The sequence below is a fragment of the Antechinus flavipes genome, chromosome 4, assembly GCF_016432865.1.
Source record: "Antechinus flavipes isolate AdamAnt ecotype Samford, QLD, Australia chromosome 4, AdamAnt_v2, whole genome shotgun sequence".
NCBI classification, from domain to species: domain Eukaryota; kingdom Metazoa; phylum Chordata; class Mammalia; order Dasyuromorphia; family Dasyuridae; genus Antechinus; species Antechinus flavipes.
Window position 1 is genome coordinate 184,919,895 of NC_067401.1, and position 19,243 is coordinate 184,939,137.

The 19,243-nt window shown below is 42.4% G+C and overlaps 2 protein-coding genes and 1 non-coding gene across 9 annotated transcripts in view; 1 reads left to right on the top strand and 2 right to left on the bottom strand.

Moving 5' to 3' along the window:
* The first annotated feature begins 3,365 nt into the window (after positions 1 to 3,365).
* On the top strand, positions 3,366 to 6,832 carry RNF227 (ring finger protein 227). The gene is made up of 2 exons (XM_051995786.1): positions 3,366 to 5,427; positions 6,190 to 6,832. Exons 1-2 carry the CDS (start codon positions 4,935 to 4,937, stop codon positions 6,240 to 6,242), a joined length of 546 nt encoding a protein of 181 aa, XP_051851746.1. The 5' UTR covers positions 3,366 to 4,934; the 3' UTR covers positions 6,243 to 6,832.
* Positions 6,833 to 7,869: 1,037 nt separating this feature from the next.
* Positions 7,870 to 19,243, bottom strand: part of CHD3 (chromodomain helicase DNA binding protein 3) — a 28,890-nt gene continuing 17,516 nt past the window's right edge. For 5 of the 7 annotated variants that reach the window (XM_051995772.1, XM_051995770.1, XM_051995771.1 and 2 more), the window contains 16 exons: positions 18,484 to 18,650; positions 17,349 to 17,526; positions 16,698 to 16,763; positions 16,147 to 16,232; positions 15,857 to 15,990; positions 15,172 to 15,316; positions 14,748 to 14,910; positions 14,479 to 14,594; positions 14,256 to 14,382; positions 13,713 to 13,841; positions 12,636 to 12,744; positions 12,244 to 12,376; positions 11,639 to 11,880; positions 10,343 to 10,506; positions 9,968 to 10,097; positions 7,870 to 9,229 (listed from right to left, as the gene is read on the bottom strand). In XM_051995772.1, the coding sequence (XP_051851732.1) occupies positions 8,995 to 9,229; positions 9,968 to 10,097; positions 10,343 to 10,506; positions 11,639 to 11,880; positions 12,244 to 12,376; positions 12,636 to 12,744; positions 13,713 to 13,841; positions 14,256 to 14,382; positions 14,479 to 14,594; positions 14,748 to 14,910; positions 15,172 to 15,316; positions 15,857 to 15,990; positions 16,147 to 16,232; positions 16,698 to 16,763; positions 17,349 to 17,526; positions 18,484 to 18,650 (2,324 nt within the window). In that variant the 3' untranslated portion in view covers positions 7,870 to 8,994. The remainder of the gene's footprint in view (positions 9,230 to 9,967; positions 10,098 to 10,342; positions 10,507 to 11,638; positions 11,881 to 12,243; positions 12,377 to 12,635; positions 12,745 to 13,712; positions 13,842 to 14,255; positions 14,383 to 14,478; positions 14,595 to 14,747; positions 14,911 to 15,171; positions 15,317 to 15,856; positions 15,991 to 16,146; positions 16,233 to 16,697; positions 16,764 to 17,348; positions 17,527 to 18,483; positions 18,651 to 19,243) is intronic. The other 2 variants (XM_051995776.1, XM_051995775.1) reach the window with 1 other exon arrangement.
* Positions 15,579 to 15,730, bottom strand: LOC127563672 (small Cajal body-specific RNA 21). The gene has a single exon (XR_007954110.1). It is a non-coding gene; the product is annotated as a small Cajal body-specific RNA 21 (non-coding RNA).

Consider the following 19,243-nt stretch of genomic DNA (forward strand, 5'->3'; position numbering starts at 1 on the left):
GAATCCAAGTCAAGCTTATTGGTCTATAGTTTACACATTGTTCTCTTCCCTTTACTAGAAGAAAATTAGTAATATTTACCCTTCTCAAGTCTTGTGGTTCACCTTTCATGTTTTCGATGATCTTCCAAATACAAATTACATCAAGCAATCATATCTACCAGTTCTTTTAGAACCCAAAGATATAAGGTCATTTGGATCAAGGGACTTAATTTCATCACAGGGAGCTAGATGCTCTCTACCTAATCACTTACTTTGTATATTAACTCCTTATTAATCATTTTCCCCTCTCATTTCCTGTGTAAAGGTTATCTTCTTCTGCAGAGAAAACAGAAACAAACCAAAAAAATGCCTCCTGTTATCGGTAATCACCTTCCTATCTAGGTCAAGCAGAGGTCTGATTCTTTCTTTGGGCTTTTTAAAGATCCCAACATAGGGTGTCCCAAAAGTCTTAGTTTTAAACTGCACTAAAACCCTGGGGCTTTTACGCTATTAGAACTTAAAATTGCACTAAGACTTTTGAAACTTTTGACTTACCTTGCCAGGCTCAATACATTTCTAAGTGTGGCTCTCCTGATAGGACTGTGGCTATGTTCATATTCTTTCTGTTACATGGTATACTTTCCCTCTTCTTTATAGAGAAGCCAAGGAGAGTAGGGAAAGAAAAATTCTTTCTACCTTGTTTGCTGACAAGATTTTCAATAGATGCTGCCAATTATAGGTGGTCTTTTCTTCTGCTCCAATGTCTTTCCCAGAGACCTCTTCATTCTTGTCTCTGAAAGCCACAGTTATTGGCCAACATGGTCTTGGATCATAACAATTAACAGCTGTCACCACATCAGGTTTTGCTGCTCCCTTTGCTTACATTGACTGGCCCATGTGACAATCAGCAACTCTAGTTCTAACAGCAGTCCTTGATTGCCTCAGTTATCCACAGTGACCAGGAAATCTAAATGGGAGGAAGACAATCCCAAACCTGCACAACACCCAAAGCTTATGCCTTCTTCTTGCCCACTAAATGACTTCCTGTCCATTTCAAGAGCATACTCCCCAAGATTCCCAGTGAAGGAATGTTAAATTTACCTACCCCATTCTCTTATTTATCACTAACTTTAGGTCCAGAAGTAAGTAATAACTGAAAGATAAGCATATAGTCTGGGTACATATCACACCCACACACACGTCCTCATAAAATAGGCAATGTCAGTTGTAATCTGAAGAATCTGATTTTGTGCCAGAAAAAGAAGCTTGGTTTTTGGATTTGTTTTAAGTTTTTTAAATGGATGCAGTATAGTACAGTAGGAATAATATTGGATTTGGAGTCAGAAGACCTGAGTTCAGAATCTGATTCTGTTGTTTACTATGTAAGTATTGGCCTAGTTATTAACTTCTCTGAGCCTCAGTTTTAGGATCAATATGAATCAGTAAAAATCTTAAGATATATTTAAGGTACAATGTCCAGAAAACATGGCCAGATGGTTAGAGAATAAGCCTTGGAATCAGGAAGACCTGGGTTAACACTCACTTCTGTTATGAACTGAGGCAAGTCATTTAATTATTCAGTTCAAGATAATTCTCTAAAATTCTAATTTACAGAACAAATTGCTTTGGTAAAATGTTTGTGGCAGCCCTGTTTGTAGTGGCTAGAAACTGAAAAATGAATGGATGCCCATCAATTAGAGAATGGTTGAGAAAATTGTGGTATATGAACGTTATGGAATATTATTGTTCTGTAAGAAATGACCAGCAGGATGAATACAGAGAGGACTGGCAAGACTTACATGAACTGATGCTGAGTGAAATGAGCAGAACCAGGAGATCATTATATACCTCAACAACGATACTATATGAGGATGTATTCTGATGGAAGTGGATTTCTTCGATAAAAAGATCTAATTCAGTTTCAATTGATCAAGGATGGACAGAAGCAGCTACACCCAAAGAAAGAACACTGGGAAACTGCTTGCATTTTTGTTTTTCTTCCCGGGTTATTTATACCTTCTGAATCCAATTCTCCCTGTGCAACAAGAGAACTGTTCGGTTCTGCACACATATATTGTATTTAGGATATACTGTAACCTATTTAACCTGTATAGGACTGCTTGCCATCTGGGGGAGGGGGTGTAGGGAAGAAGGGAAAAAATCGGAACAGAAGTGAGTGCAAGGGATAATGTTGTAAAAAATTACCCTGGCATGGGTTCTGTCAATAAAAAGTTATTTTTAAAAAAAATTGCTTTGGTAGAGGAAGTTTCTTCACTAAAAGCTTCCTCCACTTATAGAATCACAGGTCTAAAACGAAGAATAAATACTCAAAAGAGAGGGGGTGATAGTCCTACTATACTCTTCCTTGGAAAGATCACAGCTTAAAATACTAGCACCATATTTTAGGAAAGATAAATTCTAGAATACCCAGAGAATGATGAGGGAATTGGGGACTAGACTAGAATGGGAAAAAAGGAGATAAGGAAGAACCTCCTCAAGGAATGGTGGAATATAGGAGATAGAGCAGGCAGCTCTTTAGCTGCCTTTAATTAAAGCCTTAGGTGTGGTTTAGGGTGATAAATTTGGTGATAGGGCCCCAATGGGGAATGTAGGCCAAGGGAACCATGTCCTGTTTACCTATGGGGGAAGCTGGAACCCTGAGTCATACATTATTCTACACTGTGTTAGCATAAAGGATGGTGTGTCAGTGTACAGATCCTGCCACTCTGGAAGGGATTCATTTCTGGCATTCTTGAGGCTATAGTCCTGGAATCTGGATTCATATTTCTACTCCAACCCATCTCCAGCTGGAACTTGGGTATAGGGGAAGACAGCTTTTGTGGCAGTGACAAAAAGAAAGCAGTACTGTGGTATTGAAGAGTCAGGCTGAAGATTGGATCTAAGAATAAGCTAGAAAGATATGAGTTTAGTTAATGTCCTAATGAAAACTGATCCCAACAGAGATAAAACAAAACCAAACCAAAAAACCCAGCATCTCATTTTTGAATGGTCATGAAAACAGAGGATAGTAAAAAAGGTGTGTGTAAAGACTGAAATAGGATATCCCTGTCAAAGAGTATTAAAAAGACTGTGAATAGTGAAGTTTGAGCTTGTCCAGAGAAGATGGCAAGGTTGGCTAAGTTTGATAGGTAAGATTTCAGAATTTAGGAATTATGTTTAGTCATAGTCACATTTCAGGAGGAAGGGGAACTTCCCAACGATCAAATATGATCAAAGTTGTTATGCCCAAAGGGCTATAAAAACTGTATACTCTTTGATCCAATGGTGCCACTACTGGATCTGTTTCCCAAAGAAATTACAAAAGAGGGAAAAGAACCCACATATGCAAATATGTTTGCCTCAACTCTTTTTATGGTGGCAGAGAATTTGGAAAAGGAATGAATTCCCCTCAACTGGGGAATGGCATATGAAAGTAATGGAATATTATCATTCTATTAAAAAATGATGGAACAGGCTGATTTTTAAAAACCTGGAAAGATTTACATGAACCGATGTTGAGTGAAACAAGCAGAACCAAGAAAACATTGTACACAGCTACAAGATGTATGATGATCAACTAAGATAGATGTGGCATGCAATTCTCACCATTTTTCTTTTTTTTCCCTTCATGGTTTTTTTCCCTTTTGTTGTGATTTTTCTCTCCTAGCATGACTCTCATGGAAATATGAAAAAAAAATGTACATGTAACCTAATTTAAAAAAAAAATCAAAGTTTTTTGGGAGGACAGTTGGTAGGTAGAAAATCAATAAAGGGAATAGAGTATTTTAAGAAAAACATGGTATCCCTGAGGGAGAAGTGAAGTTCCACTGTACTAGCTTGTACCATATCTAAAGTACCATATTATTATGGACATATTTTAAGATGGATATTGACAGGATAGAATGTCCAGAGAAGAGAAATCAGGATACTGAAGAATCTACTGAAGAAACTGGAGAGATTTAGCTTAGAGAAAATTTAGGGGAGGATATCTTTCGAAAGAGAATCTTCGAAAAGCTATAATGTAGAAGAGGGGATGCACTTGTTTTAGAGAGTAGAATTAAGAGCAATAACTAGAAGATGCAGAGGAATATATTTGGAATCTATATAGGGAAAAATGCTCCAGCTATTTTCTTTGGTTGTTCTCCATGTCTAAAATACTTTTCCTCCTCCTTACTTTTTTCCTCCTGACTTTTCTGGTTTCTTTTAAATTCCCACCTTTTACAAGAAGCCTTCACCAATCCTTAATCCAGTGCCTTTCCTCTATTTTAACCTGAATCTAGTTTACTTTGTATATATTTATTTGTTTGCATGTTGTCGAAAGCTTCCAAGAGGCGGGAACTGACTTTTACAAACTTTAATGTATTCCCCGTTCTTAGCACAGTGCCTGGACATAATAGGCATTTACAAAAGTTTGTTAGAGCTCTCCGAAAGTGGAACGGGGGGTCTCAGGAAATAGTAGGCTCTCCCTTGCTGGAGGTCTTTGAATAAAAAATAGATGGCCACTTGCTGATGTGTTCTCGTTAGACTAAACAGCTAGAATTCTGGTGTGGAGATCTGTGGTTAGAAAAGAACGAATTTGGGGGAGAAAGACCAAGTTGTGGGAGATAGGGAAAGGGAAGCAGGGTAAATCTGCTTTAGTGGGGAATGATTAGTGAACGAGCTGACTCTCATCCTTCTTCAAGGCCCCTAGCATTCTCAGGCCTCAAACTTCAAAGACTATAATTTGTCAGCTCCAGGGCCAAAGACTCAACCGTGCGCCCGTGACGTCATGGTCCGGCCTCTCCCCTATAAAAAGGGCTGGAAGGCGCGGTGTCGGGCCCCAGAATGGACACAGGTAAGGGAAGAGATCGGAACCGGGGCGCTATTAGACCGCGTATCTAACACCCGAGTCTAGGCTTTAAATAAAACACTACCAAACTTCGACTGAGCAGCTCCTACAACCCGCCGAGAGGAAGATGCAACTGCTATTGAGGATCCCTTCAGTTCCAGAGAGGAGCGAGATGGACTGTAGTATCTGCTACCGGCCTTACAACCTGCAAGGTCGGACGCCACGCCGCCTGCCCGGAACGGCGAGACAGCGATGCGGCCACACGCTCTGTACCTCTTGTCTACGGGAGCTGGCTGCCCGTGGAGACGGCAGCTGCGCCTCCCGAGTGGTGCGCTTGCGCCGGATGGTCATTTGTCCTTTCTGCCGCGCGTCCTCACTGTTACCGCGTGGCGGTGTCACGCAAGTGCCTTTGGACCTGGATTTGTGGTCTCTCCTGAAGGAGAAAGAAGGAATGCAGGAAGATGCCGGGAACTCGGGGCGAGAGCGCAGCGAAGCTTCAGAAATCGTGAGGGAAGACGAAGACGAGGAAGGGGCGGGACCCTGGGGCAAGGCGTGGCGAATGCTTCTTGGGCTCTGGGACAAAGCAGCGAGCCGGCGTAGGCGCCCGTTACCTAGCAATGGTGAGTGATTGATGGGTTTATGGCTAGATGAGAAGCTTTGGTTCTGTGGAATTTGGTGCTGGATTGGGTGACTCAGCATCTCATATCGGAAAGCAATAGAGACGTTATAAGACGTGAATTTCCAAGTCCACCCTGACCTCAGTTTACTCATTTGTAACGCCAGGTTAATTACATCACTAATCGAGTGGTTGTAAGGGACTGTCACTGTGGGAAGGGGAAGGATATATTCAAATTGTTTTATTCGTGCCCCAATTTTCCCGATTCTATTGCGGGTTTTTTTGGCAAAGAGTACTTTGTCATTTCCTTCAGTTTATTTTACCGATGAGGAAACTGAGGTAAATAGCATTGTGACAAACTGCAGCCAGGGTTAAATTTAGGAAGATAATTCTTCCTGATGCCAGGGCCGACACTTAGATATTATGCCACCTAGCCGCCCATAAATACCTAGTTGTCAGTTCAAAAAAAAAAAATCGTATTTGATCCACACAACTCTTCGAGATAATTACCACTATTATCCCATAACAATTGAAGAAACTGAGGCAGTGATTTGCTGATGTCTTGAGGCAGGATTTTCCAGGCTATCTGCTGACAACAGCTGTTTTGTGTAATTTGTAAGCCATGGTATGCACTTGAAATCAAATTCCCCTGAAGGAATTTAGGATAAGAAACTCTGGACTAAGATGCTACATGTGGATTTTGATGGTGGCCGTATGGAGGAAGCTTACATCCTCCTCCCCTTACCTGTCTGCTTATTCCCCCCAGTGCTTTACTGCTGTCCAGAGAGCAAGACCCTTGCAGGCTGCTACATGCTATAACTGAGGATACTGTGGGCTGTAACAATGAAAAGTGGAAACAGCTGCCACCTCCTTTTGCTGCCCACCCACGAGGGTGGGTTAAAAAGCTTTTGTTCCTGCCAGCCTCAGGAATTGGTGTGTTTGTGTGTGTGCACACGTGCGAGCATGTGGAATTTAAAATTCATGAGGAGGTATAGACCTGGGCTCTGGCCTCAGTCTTCCTTTATACTAGGATACAAAGGACTAACAACCTAGTCTCCATATGTGATAGGACAGATCCACACTGGTTCCTTTCACCTATATAGTGAAGCAGCTTCTATACTTCTGTGAAATGGTTTGAGGTGTTAAAAGAATGTCATAGTGGGAAGAGCTTCTTTTAAATGGAATAAATTCCCTAAATGTGGCACTGAGCACCAAAGAAGTCAAGTGCCTGCACTTTTTTGTTGCCTTAGTATTATCACTTCTCCCCATTCAACTGCTGATGAATTTGTACTTTGTATGGATGTCTTTTTTTGCACTTATTCATTTGTTGCATATTTCTTATTTTTCCTACCAAATTGTAAGCCTGTCAAAGATATCCCCAATTCCTAATAAACATTTGTTAAACATAATTTCCCTGTTATCTTTTACTTCAGTAAACTTTCTTCAACTATGCTCTTAATTATTCCTGTTCCTAGTAGCTACTCATTTTCTCTCAATTTTGGGGATGGGTAGCATGTCTTTGTCTCCCCTGTAATAGAAAGTCTGAGGGATATATCATAAAACATGGTGAAAATGGAGAGCAGATGAAGAACCAAGACTCTTTACTCCAATTCTCTTAGTACCCTTACTTTCATAATAGATCTTGTGAAGTGGCAGAGGATACCCCCCCCCCCCCTAACTGCAAATTGTTTTTCTGGCCCTTCCTTAGTTGCCCAGTAGTTCCATTAATCTCTTACCAAAAACTTTACTTGGGGTTTACTAAGCCCTGTAGTTTTCCCTCCACAACAAATTGCTTAATTGACCAACTTGATATGACTATTGTGGGCTACAGGAAGAGGTGGATGAGTAATAGAATTCTTCCATAAATTCGAGCCTCTCCCACCTCAGGCTTCATTGTTCAAGAGAGAGAATACTAAGTAGTACAGGAGGAAGGCTCTGCAGGCAGACTTCTGGGTTTGAGTCCCACCTCTAATCACTGCAGGTTTTCTCCTCTGTAAAAAATGAGGCAGTTGCAATAGATGGCCTTCAGTCCCTTCCATTCAGCTTCACCCCACCTGAGGCAGCTTAGTTATACTTTCAACTCTACTATGCATTCTGCCTAACCACATTTTCATACAGAGTACAGGAATGGGGTCAGGAAGCCTGTGATATCTATATTCTTGTTTGTACATAGTTTGTTAACATGTTGTTTTCCCATTAGACTGTTTAGTCTAAGCTAGAGCAAGGACTTGCTTGCCTTTCTTTATATCCTCAGTGCTTAGTACACTACTAGGCACACAAGTTAACTTCATCCTTAATGACTGAGATTTTTTTTAAAAGAGAAAGAAAAATCATAAAATAGAGAATGATATTCAGAACAGCATCAGAAGTCTGATAAACACCTCCCTTCATCAATCCCCACCCTTCAAAACCAAAGAACCCCACCTCCAAAATAACAGAGCACACAGAAAGGAAAGTATAATTTATATGTACAACCAAGAAACCCGATACAGAAGGAAGTGGGACAGGTGAGGAGCAGGTGAAAAAGCAGAAGGGTTGGAGTAAGGAAAAGGTAGAGGGGATAGCAAAGAGGGCTGTGGTAGCTGGGGGGTCACCATGCAAAATGTCACTTTCCCTTGGTCCCCATGGGGGGGAATACTTCCCTATAGTGCTTCACTCCCAAGTTCTCTGTTACAGTCTCAGAGGTATGGAGGCAAGGTTCCCCTAGCTAGTACACCCCACCTTATCCAGTCAAATCCAGCCCCTTGGTCCAAGCTTGGAGCTGGAGGGGAGAGGGATGAGGACAAAGGAAGGAAGGGGTTGATAGAGCACTCTTAGGACACCTGAGTTTCCAGAGGTGGGGCACAAAAGGGCCTGTTCCCCGGTTCTGGCCCTATGTATTCCTTCCCATCTTCTCTACAATACCTGGGTTGCTGAGATTGTGGATGGGGGAAAAGGGAGGCTCCTCTTTGGCCTGAGTGTCCTCCATCCCTGACATATTTCATAAAGGGAGGTAGTACTTGGTCCTTTGAGGGGAGGGGAGAGAAATCCCCCTAACACAAGGAGCCAGTACACGGGAAGGTGACTCAGCCAGTGAATGGCACCTTTATTCTGAGGCTGAACATGGATTGCCCTCCCTCCCAATTTCCCACCCTCAATTTTGGGGAGGTAGAGGAGAGCAACATGCAGCCATGCCTCCCCTCCCTTCCCCCTAGGGGTCATTTCCCATCCCACCTCAAGATTTTCCCTCCCTTCTCAAGAGTTCTTCCATTTCCCCATGTGGGTCCAAAAGGGCCAGGTAGGGCAAATTCCCCTCCTTGGTTACTGAGGATAGAGTTTAATACTGTAAGGGAATGGGGGAAAATGGGGAAGCCCTACCCCTTTCCCTCCCTTCTTACCCCAAACAATTTGCTCGAGAGCTGAATGTATTAAGATTGGAGCTACTTTGGAAGAGCAACTCCCTACACCCCTTCCCAACCACAGCACCTTCATTCAAAACATCACTGGAGAAGGCACCTGGGGCAAAGGGGTGGGGAAACACAGGGGGAGAAAGCCCTGGTTTGGAAAATAAGGGTGGAGGAGAAAGGGGCTCCTATCCTGATGGTGGCCCAAGGGGTGGGGAAGGTGGAGGATTGGCAGCAAGTTCCAGGGGTGGTATGTGGGCTGGAGGACGGCCCCTGGGACGGGTTGAGTGGCAGAGCTGGGGACCTTTCAGTCGTCTATACAGATCACTTCCCCAGCCCTGGGCTCCTTCCGGTCCTGACCGTCGGACACTATTGCCCCCTCCTTTTCCTTCTTCACCAACACAGGAGGGCCGTTGGCTGCGGCTGTTTTGGGAAGGGTTATTGAGACATCATCAAGCCCCGAAGTGACATCCAGACTTCATTATTTTGAACTTGGCACACACCCATATCTACATTGTTTCATGTCATTTAGAGTACTGAGGATTAAGTGAAGATTCCCCTTTCCCAAGACTCCCTTGTGCCACACAACTATGTTTATGTCCAATTTCCAGAATGGAATATTAACTTCATATCTCCTTTCCCCAAAACTTATTTGGAGTTAAGTCACAGAATGAGTTATGAAGGTGAGGAGATAGGTGATTGAGGTTTCATTGTATGAGGGAGTAACAGTTTCAGTTTAGTTAAGAAAGTATGAGAAGATAGGCAAAGCCTAGAAAGATTGGAACAAGGAAAGAATTTCAGAAGGCTCAGAAGGGACAGGATGCTCCCCTTATGAGATGAACAAAACAAGACTAAAGTTAGACAGAGGAATATGGGAAGAAGAGAAACAACAAAGTAGAAGAAATTAGGAAAAAGCAGGGGACAAAAGAGGTTAATGGGAGTAACCTCAGACTATTTGGAAGTAGTAAGAGAGCTGACCTTAGATCCAGGAAGGCTCCTGACTATCACCCAGGGAAAGTCATTTTACTTTTCAATGTTCTAGGCAATTTTGTAAGGTTGCGGAGAAGATGTCACTCTGCATGGGTAGTGGAAGTTTCCCTGTCTGGGGCTATCCTATTTCAATGAAACAGATTCAGTCCCTATGCCTATCCCCAGGCTGACCTGTGATGAAGGATCCTGCGGGCATCTGGCTGTAATTGGCGCCGCCGGCGGCCAGGACCCCGGCGGGTACAGCTGAGCTGAAGGCTGCTCCGTACCCCAATGGTGTGGCGTAGGGACCCGGAGGGAAGGCCTGGAATAGAAGGCAAAATATCCATGTCTTTGAATCAGGAAGATGCCAAAGGAAGAAAAGCCATAGCTAAACTCTTGGGCTCTTGAAGAACAAGATTTAAAAAAATTGAGTCTATCAATGGAAACAAACATGCTATACCTTCTATACCTTCAGCCAGAGTATTTTTTATTCCATTTCATGGGTCTTTGATGGGAGATGAGGCATAGGGAATGAACTTCATTCTAAGGTAGAGAGTGGAGGATTACCGGTGTGGGATAGGGCTCTGTGCCCTTGCTGGCCAGACGGCTGAGAATACTTCGCTCGGACATCTGTAGGCGGGCTGCGATGGGTGGGATTCGGGACAGGGTGGCTGGAAGACGGGTCACATCTGCCTTCATGTCGCTCAGCAGCTCCTCCAGCTGGTTCAGAACTGGGGCCCGGGCCGCAGAGAAAGAAAGAGCAAGAGAAAGAGACAAGGACAAAGAGACCGGGCCGTCACCAGGAGAGATGGAGGCCAGGAAAGACACAGAAAGGCAGTGTCAGAGAAGACAGAGAGATTGCAATAAAGACAAAGAATGAGAGACCAAAATAGTGAAAGACACAGGAGGAAAAATAATTCAAAAGACTCAAAAGAATGAAAAAAAAAAAAAAAAAAGGAGGTCAGACTACCAGAAATCAGATGGAATGGACTGAGAGGGAAGGAGGAAGGAGGAAGGAGAAAAGTAAAGAAAAGAAAGGGAAGTAGGAGAAATCATAGGAGGACATAGGGGCTTTAGAGGATCCCAGATCCCAGAGAGGTATATTTTAGGAAGGGAGTAATAAGAAGGACACAGGAGGAACTAGAATTAAGTAAAGTTGGGAAATCTAGGATCCATAAGATAAGAGGAAAAGGAAGGATTATTGGGGGTCCAAATCAGAAACTGACAGAAATTCAGAGAACTGGAACTGAGGTCAGAGGTATAAGGAATTACAGAGGTTCAAGTAATCAGTCCATAAATCAAGGGTCCTTGAATTTGAAATGCAAAAAGGTGAAAGAATTTGTGGATGACAATTTTGGGGAGAGATCAAAATAATATTAGATTTTATGGGGATGAATTAGGTAGGTGATGGGGACAGGGAGTAGTATAACGATTATAGGGGTATAATAGTCAAGGAAGGGTATATAGTGTACAGGAATGGAGAAAGAAAATCCACTGGGACACAATATCAGGAGTTTGGGAGTTAAAAAAGCTAAAGGAAGTTCTAATACAATTCAGTATTGGGGCTATGGTACATGTTAGGATAGAGTATATAATTTCTTTTTAAGATTAAGGTTTCATATGAGTTGGGCAGCAAGATTAGAATGTTAGAGGTTGACGGGGGAAGGAGTTTAAGAGGGCAAAGAGTTGCTTTGCTTGACTGCCTGTTACAAGGGTTTTTTCTATTTTCAATTAAGGGAAGGTAGGAAAGAGAGAAAATAGATTTTTGTTAATTGAAAAAACTAAATGTAATTTTAAAAAGGAGGGTATAGGGGTCAGAAGGGTGGGGGAGGGTGTTCCGCGGGATGCAGGGTGCAGACTTACGCAGCGTTGTGGGCCCTCCCCCGCGCGGGGCCGCCGCGGCCCTTACCCTTGTGCAGGACTGCGTTGGCCGGCTTGTTCCCCGCCAGCGACTCCTTGGAGAGGTGCTGGTGGCTCTCAGCCAGGCACTCGGCCTCGGCGAAGCGGGCGTGGAGGGCCATGGCGGGGTGCGCCGGCTCCTGCGACAGGTTCAGGTAGGCCGCCCGCCGAAGCTGCTCCTCGATCACCAGCGCCTGCTCCAGGAGCTGCAGGCATGGCAGGATGAATTCACAGAAATGAGAGTTACAAGAAGATGCTGTGTTAACAAATGAATGTGAGTACCAAAGTACACAAATGACCTAAATTTGTATCTCAGTGTAAGAGACAAGAGCTTACCCTAAACTTGATCTTAACTTTGACACCCTAATTAATAATTCCAACTTTCTAAGAATTTACTTTGAAATCTTGGTTCCAGTTTTCATATTGTTAATCCCTCCTCCAAACTAAACAGAGATATCTTGGCTCAGCCCTGACCGCTAATCCTTTATAAAACCTTAACAATACTAATGATAATATTGATTTGAATTGCCACCGCCAACCCTATTTAGACCTTAACTTCAATGATGTACCTTGAACCTCCGGGCTAGGAACTTGTTTTTCATTTCCAGGAAGTTTCCCTTGTTGGCCTCAGTTTTAAATGGCTCATTAATGATGGCAAACTGGGCATCATTTTGGATGTCCTGCCACCGAGCATAGCCATGGCTACCAGTAGAAGGAAAAGAAGGTTTTCTGTCAAGGAACCCAATAAGGATAGCCTGTGGAACAATAGCTCTTCCTCTGTAATCCCTGTCGCTCTGTTCAGCCTCTCCCAGGAGGCAAGAGCATTCTTTTCTGCAATTGGCCCCATAGAATATGAGCCCCCTTTTCCCTGTGATATGAGAACTTTCTTCATTATAGTCCCCTTTCTCTACAGCTTTTCTCCCTGATATGTGATTTTTTTTTCTCATGTAATGAAGGATACAGGACAATCCCAGCCAGCAACCAGTAGTCATGCCTCCGGTGCCAGATCTCATTGAGTTTACCAGAGGAGATAGCTGCCCGTTCCTCATTCTGCCATAGTGTATGAAGCTCTGGAAAGGGAGGGTGGCAGGAGGAACAGAGAAGGAAGCATCAGGCACCTGTAGTGATCACCTTACCATACTTCAGTAGCCCTTTGTTTTCCCCTACTTCCTAACCCTCGGAAATGGGAAAGATCAGTGATGGAATTACAGGATGAGTTAGGGTAATCAATCAATAAGCATTTATTAAATGCCTACTATATTATAGGCACTGTGCTAGGTGTTGGAAATACAAAGACTAAAGTGAAATCGATTCTATCCTCAAGGAACTTATATTCTATCAGGGAAAATAACTTGTATACATGTAAGTACATACCAAGTAAAATACAAGGCAATTTTGGTAAAGAGGCACGGGGAAACATTGGAAAAGATCTCATATAGGAAATGGCATTTAAATTAAACTTTTAAGGAAGCTAATGATTTGAAAAAATAAGGAAAGAATGCATTGCAGGCATGGGGAACAAGCAGATTCTACAAAAACATGGATAAGACAAGTTCAGAGAGAGGCTTGTTGGAGTTGATACAAAGTAAACTTTCTAAAAATCAGAGATGTCAGAAAGTGAACTACCTCCTCACCCCCCACCACCATTCCCATACAAACATATAAAACAATAGTGTCCACTTATAACTTTATGTAGTTCTGAAGCTGGAATGAAAGCTGAATGATAAAATTAGAATTAAGGATAATGATTAGGTTAGTGTTTGTTTAGAATTAAGGGTTAATGTAAGAAATAAAATATAATTTAGAAAAAGTTTGAGATAAAAGTAGGCTTAGTGTGGGATCAAATTAAGAGTAGGTCATTAATTGTAGTAGAATTATTTAGGACTTTACAGCTTAGAGGAAGGAGTGGATGCAGCATATATAGTCTAAGGTGGAATATCCTAGGAGATCCCCTGAAGACAAGAGTTCCCCATGGGAGTTCTAGACAAAAGAGATAATCTATATCAAAATTTTTGTTGACAGTGAGGATATTCCATACCTGTAAAGCCACCATCTGCAATATTAAACATGAACCGTGGTTTCTCTGTTTTCTCTTCTCGACGTCCACTGGATCGGGGCTCATCTCGGGATGGTCCTAATCGTTGTTCCCTCTCTCCCTTATTCTCTTCTGTAAGGAGAAGGGGCTAGGAGAACTCTGATTTTTTTCAAGCCAGAGAATAATCCTTCAATAATCCAAGGACTATTTTCTATACTCCTTGCTCAAACAACATCCCCAAGAAGTAGACAACAACATTCCTAAGAACTGGCACCCCAGCCATCACCAACCCCATTAGTCTCATTGCTGTTTCCCTCATAGACTCAAGCAACCAGTCCTTCACCCATTACCTTTCTTGCCAAAATCCCCTATCTACCCTCTGGCCTCTCCCCATGTTCCTGTCCATCCAACAAATTCTCCTCCCCCCTTTCTTTTGGTGGTGTCTCTCTAGCTATGAGGAAGAAAAAATATTACACTGGCCTTCTGACCTAAGGAGGAAAACCCAGGAGTCTATTTCTAGTCAGTACTTCAAATGCCAACATCTACCGGGTTTCTCCTTGTCTCCTCGAGTTCCTGGTTCAGTTTCTAACTCTCCAGGGACTCCAGACTCCTCATCCCCTAGAATTATCCTCCTTGGTTCTCCTGGTGAAAGGGCTGGGCTGGGGGCATCAGGCTGGAAAGGATATAGAAAGTTAAAAGATAACAGAAAGCTTAGGTAATTTGGCCTTTAAGCCTAATTTTTCTTTGTGGGATCCAAACACATACACACCTCTACCTCCATCTTTTCCCCTCCTTTCTTGTCTGGCTTTTCATCTGGGTTGTCAGCTTCATCCTTTTCAGGAGGTAGCCTTGTTTCATCTCCTTTCTCACTTGGGGTTGGAGTAGCTGTACAGGAAGGCAGGGACAGATAATTTCTCAGACTGCCATTGAACTTCTGTGCCTCTCTATTTAGCTAACACTCTAAGTTTCTGTCTCAACTCTCCTACACAATTTCCTCCCACTTCAACTTCCAAAAATTAAATTGTATTGTTTGATTACCAGGTTTGGATGTGCAGGGACTATTGGCTGCAGAAACCTCAGGGGTGGTAGGAGATGTCTTGGTAGGGGATGATGCTCGGGATGAACGTTTAGAATCAGCACTAGGGTCAGGCATCAACTCTGGCATTGACCATCGCCCATTGATATGTTCAAACTCCTGCACCTAGGAAGCATAATAAAGGGGTGTGTGTGCGTGCGTGCGTGCGTTGTGTGCCTGTGTGTGTGCGTGTGTGTGTGTATTTCCATTTGGAATTGAGATGAGAGGGTGTGGCTCCAGGTGCTTGGCCATTAGCCAGGTTCATCCCCCATATTCTCTCACCACCCCAGGTATGGAACTAAAGAACAAGAAACAAAAGAAGAAAAGGAAATTTGGACTATGTCTGTTCTTGAAAAAAAAGGCAGAAGAAGGACAAGTTGTCAATACCTTCTTCTTAACAAGAGACATGACTCCAATTCGGGTCAACACCTGCTGTCGGCTTAGCCCTTCCCGAGGAACACCATCAGCAAAGGTCTCAGAGCCATCTGCCCCAGGCTCACAGAGATGTCGCATGAACAAAGAAACATAAGCCCTAAAAGAATGCAAAGTTGAATAGGGATAGAGAATCTTGAGGAATACAGGACTACAAGGGAGGTACAGGGTTTACTGAATCCCTCAGTCATAACTCTCTCCTGTAGTCCTTTCCCTCAGTCCTCAGAGCATTTTACTCACTTGTCATATCACCACCAGGATCCCTAATCCAAACCTATCTTCAGTTTCATTCTCCCTCTTTCCCAGGCCCCATCAGTTAGACTCTTCATCTTCCTCTGCCCACCTCTACTACAATAAGTATGGGATGTGTTGCCATACAAGCCAAATCAGATGTCTGTCTCACACTCCTCTTTGCTCATGGAGTGAGAGTGAGACCCATTCTGGCTCTCTATTCTTGGACCCACTGAGGGGGGGTGGAGGTAGACTGTGCTCACCCCCCAGGAAATAAGGTCCTGAGGAAAATAGGAAAGGCAGTGGTGATCAGTTGAGTAAGGTCACATCATATGGAGGCCAAAGGGAATACTAACTACCACAAATTTGATAGCTATTTCAACTCTATTCCTCTATAACCCATACTCACTTGAACTCCTTTTCAGTTTTGCCCCTCAGGTCCCGTACCAGCCACTGAGATGTGAAGGCATCCTGTGGTGGCATCCCCCAGCGCATTACTGCATTCAGGAAGGCCTTGCGTTGACGGGTATTGAACCCCAATACCTAATAGACAGTGGGATGCAGTGTGACCAATGAACCATGTATTCCCAATTCCTATTCCTCTCAATGATTTTGATTTCTAAGATCCCACTGCTAGGCTTTCTCTTCAAACTCTGATCCAAATAGGTTCTCAGGGAATCTGGGTCCCTAAGTTCTCACCTCAATGTTGCCCCCAACTCGAGCTAACAGTGGAGGAAGGGGTTTATCTTTCTCATTACGTAGTTGCCTCTTTGACTGACGACGTCCTGGTAGGAAAAAACTTGATTAGCAGGCCTACCTTTCTCACCCTTCAGTACACTCCAAGACACAAAAGAAAATGGAGATATGAATTATCTCTGTTGTATTTCTGATTTTTCAAAGCTATGAGGAGCTAAATGAAATAGACCTAAATCAGGAGTTCTTAACCTTTTTCCTGACATGGATCCCTCTGGTAATCTGGTGAAGCCTATGGATCCCCTCTGAGAATAATGTTTGATGCCTACATTTGAAAAAATGCTAAATTTCAGATGGAGGTTAATAAGAATAAAAAAATTTTTTTTAGCTCATTGGAATTCATGAAACTCCCCTAAATGTATGTTCAAACTCCTCAGTATTATGTGGACTCAAGGTTTAATATCCTAATTAAATTATAGAAAATAGGCGGCATGTTTGAAGGAAATTGGAAAACAAGATACTTAACTTGGGTAGAGGATCAGAAAGACAGTTCCCACCTTCAGGTCGTTCATCAAAGTCTTCATCCTCTTCCTCTGACCCCACTGAATATTCAGACTGGTTGTCTACGAAAGTAACAAGTATGTGAGGTCAGAGCTAGTTCCTTGCCCAAGCCGTGCTAGGTTCCTCTCATCTGACTCTCAGACTCTAAATTCTACTTTTGACTCTAGACTGACTCCACTTCTAGCTTGGACTTTGTCCTCCTAAGTACTGAAATGATAATCAAGTCTTATTTTCTCCCAATCTATGGATGACTTTTTTCCCCTCTGTCCTGTTTTGATTTTTAATGTTAAGTATGCTGAAATCTTTCCCACTCAAAACACACACACACATTTGTGACTTCAGATGGTCTCCTATTCCATGACTTCTGACTCAAGTGATCTGCTTAAAGTAGTGTTCCTGAGATGATCCAAGATGACCTCTGGATGACTTCAATATAGCTTCTATTCCCTATTAGATAAGCCAAACCCTTAAGCTCTCCTAAGATCCCAATCTTTCTTAGCCTTTTCCCATTCACCACTACCTAGATTTCTTAGGCTCTCTACATTTTACCAAATATTCCCCTCCCTTCTATCTCCCAATCTTCACTAGAACAAGGGCAGTGTGATCCTTAATCCTCACTAGACAAGTTAAGGGCAAAGAACCCTCACCTTGGTCTTCTTGTGCAGCATCATTATAGTTGACTTGTTTCCGAACACGTTTACCCTTGCCAAGGTTTCGGGCTAGGTCCTCCTGCTGCTGCTCATAGTGATGTCGAAGCAACTTCTCCCAGTAATCAGGATCCACATTTTCTTCCTGCTTGATGATCTCTCGCTCTATCTCCTCTATCTGAAAGGAAGATAAAATGAACATTAGCAGCTCCCTAGTTTCCTTAACTAAAGCTATAATTCTTGTCTCATAGCTTCTGGCTCCCATGTGACCTTTTCTCATCACCTCATCACTTTACTACTGATGTATATACAAATCTTTTTTCCTTTTTCGAATCCAAAACGTCAATATGTCATTTGCCTTACTTACTCCACTTTTTCCCAGCTCCCCCCAATTCTCTACTTTCCCAATATGTCTATATATTCACATACTCTGCCTGCACTAATTCTATATATGAGTTTCTTTGCAAGGTATGTCATATCCATTAGATTGAGAGTTTTTCTGGGAGAGAGGACTATTTTTCCATGCAGATTAATGGTATAGTGGATAAAGCACAGGACCTGGAGTTAGAAAGACCTGGATTCAAATCTATCTGTGTGACTCTGGGTAAGTCACTTCACTTCTGACTTCCTAAGTTTTTTCAACTGTAAAAAGGAATAATAAGAGCAACTATTTCCCAGGGTTGTTTTAAGGATTATATCCCAGCATCTTAAATTGTGGGTTGCACTTCCACATGGGCTCTCCTAACTCAATGTGGAAGGTCACAAAATTATGACTTGTTATCAGTAAATGCTTGGTTTTGTGCACCTGTTTTATGTTATATATCCAGGTTCACATAAAAAATTTTTGGGAGAAAAAGGGTCACGAATGGAAAAAGTTTAAGAAGCCCTGGATTAGATGAGATAATATTTGTAAAATGCTGAGCATGGAGTATAGTAAGGATTTAATAAGTGGCAATTTCCTTTTCTTCCCTTCTCCATTAGACTGAAATCTTCCTGAGAGAAAAAATGTTTTGTTTGTTTTCTCTAATCCTCCATTGGTATCTCACCTCACTTCACCACCTCATAAAAAGGATGAATTGATCATTATAGAAAAGCAAAAGTAGGGGACACTAGTATCTGGCTTCCAGTCCCTCACCTTGTCTTCTTCACGAACCACATACTGTGCTACTTTGAAGGAGCTGAGATACTCATTCATGTTCTGCACATCAGTGTCTTCAGTTGCATCCTGGTTCCGATCAAGTAGTCGCGCAATGGCCTCATTGTCATAGTGGATCACACTACTATCTTCTTCTTTGTTTTCTCCTGAGGTAAAAAGGACACATGGAATTATGAGACTTGAAACATCAACCATAACTATGAACAAGAGGTAGGATCTTACAATGATCAGGAAACAGGGAAAAATTAGGAAAAGACTTTCTGTTCTAGAGAGGTATGTAGGAGGTAGTAGTTTTTCTTCTGGAAATCTTGGTCCAAAATATTTGGGCTTGCAAGGACTATAGCTTTTCAATTAATCAATAAACATTTGTTAACTGTCTACCATGAACCAGGCTCTAGACCAGTGGTTCTCAAACCTTTGTTCTCAGTATCTTCATGTTGCTAAAAAACTATCGAGGATCTGTTCAAAGAGTTTTTGTTCACATGGGTTATATTTATAGCTATTTACTATATTAGAAATAAAAAATAATTTTGAATTTGCAGACCCTCTGAAAGGGTTTCAGAGACCCCAACAATTCTTTAGACTACACTTTGAGGACCACTGCTCTAGATACTAGACAACTGAGGATACAAAAGTGAAAATCAAACAGTTCCTGCCCTCCAAGGGCTTATTATTTTATTGAAGAGACAGCAACTATCCACCAAAGTATACATAAAACAAGTATACGTAAAAGACATTT

Bases quoted from the DNA above. Each gene is read 5' to 3' on its own strand.
- RNF227 (XM_051995786.1), top strand. From the start codon at position 4,935: ATGCAACTGCTATTGAGGATCCCTTCAGTTCCAGAGAGGAGCGAGATG. The intron at 5,428-6,189 runs GTGAGTGATTGA...TATTCCCCCCAG, and splicing joins GCGCCCGTTACCTAGCAATG to TGCTTTACTGCTGTCCAGAG.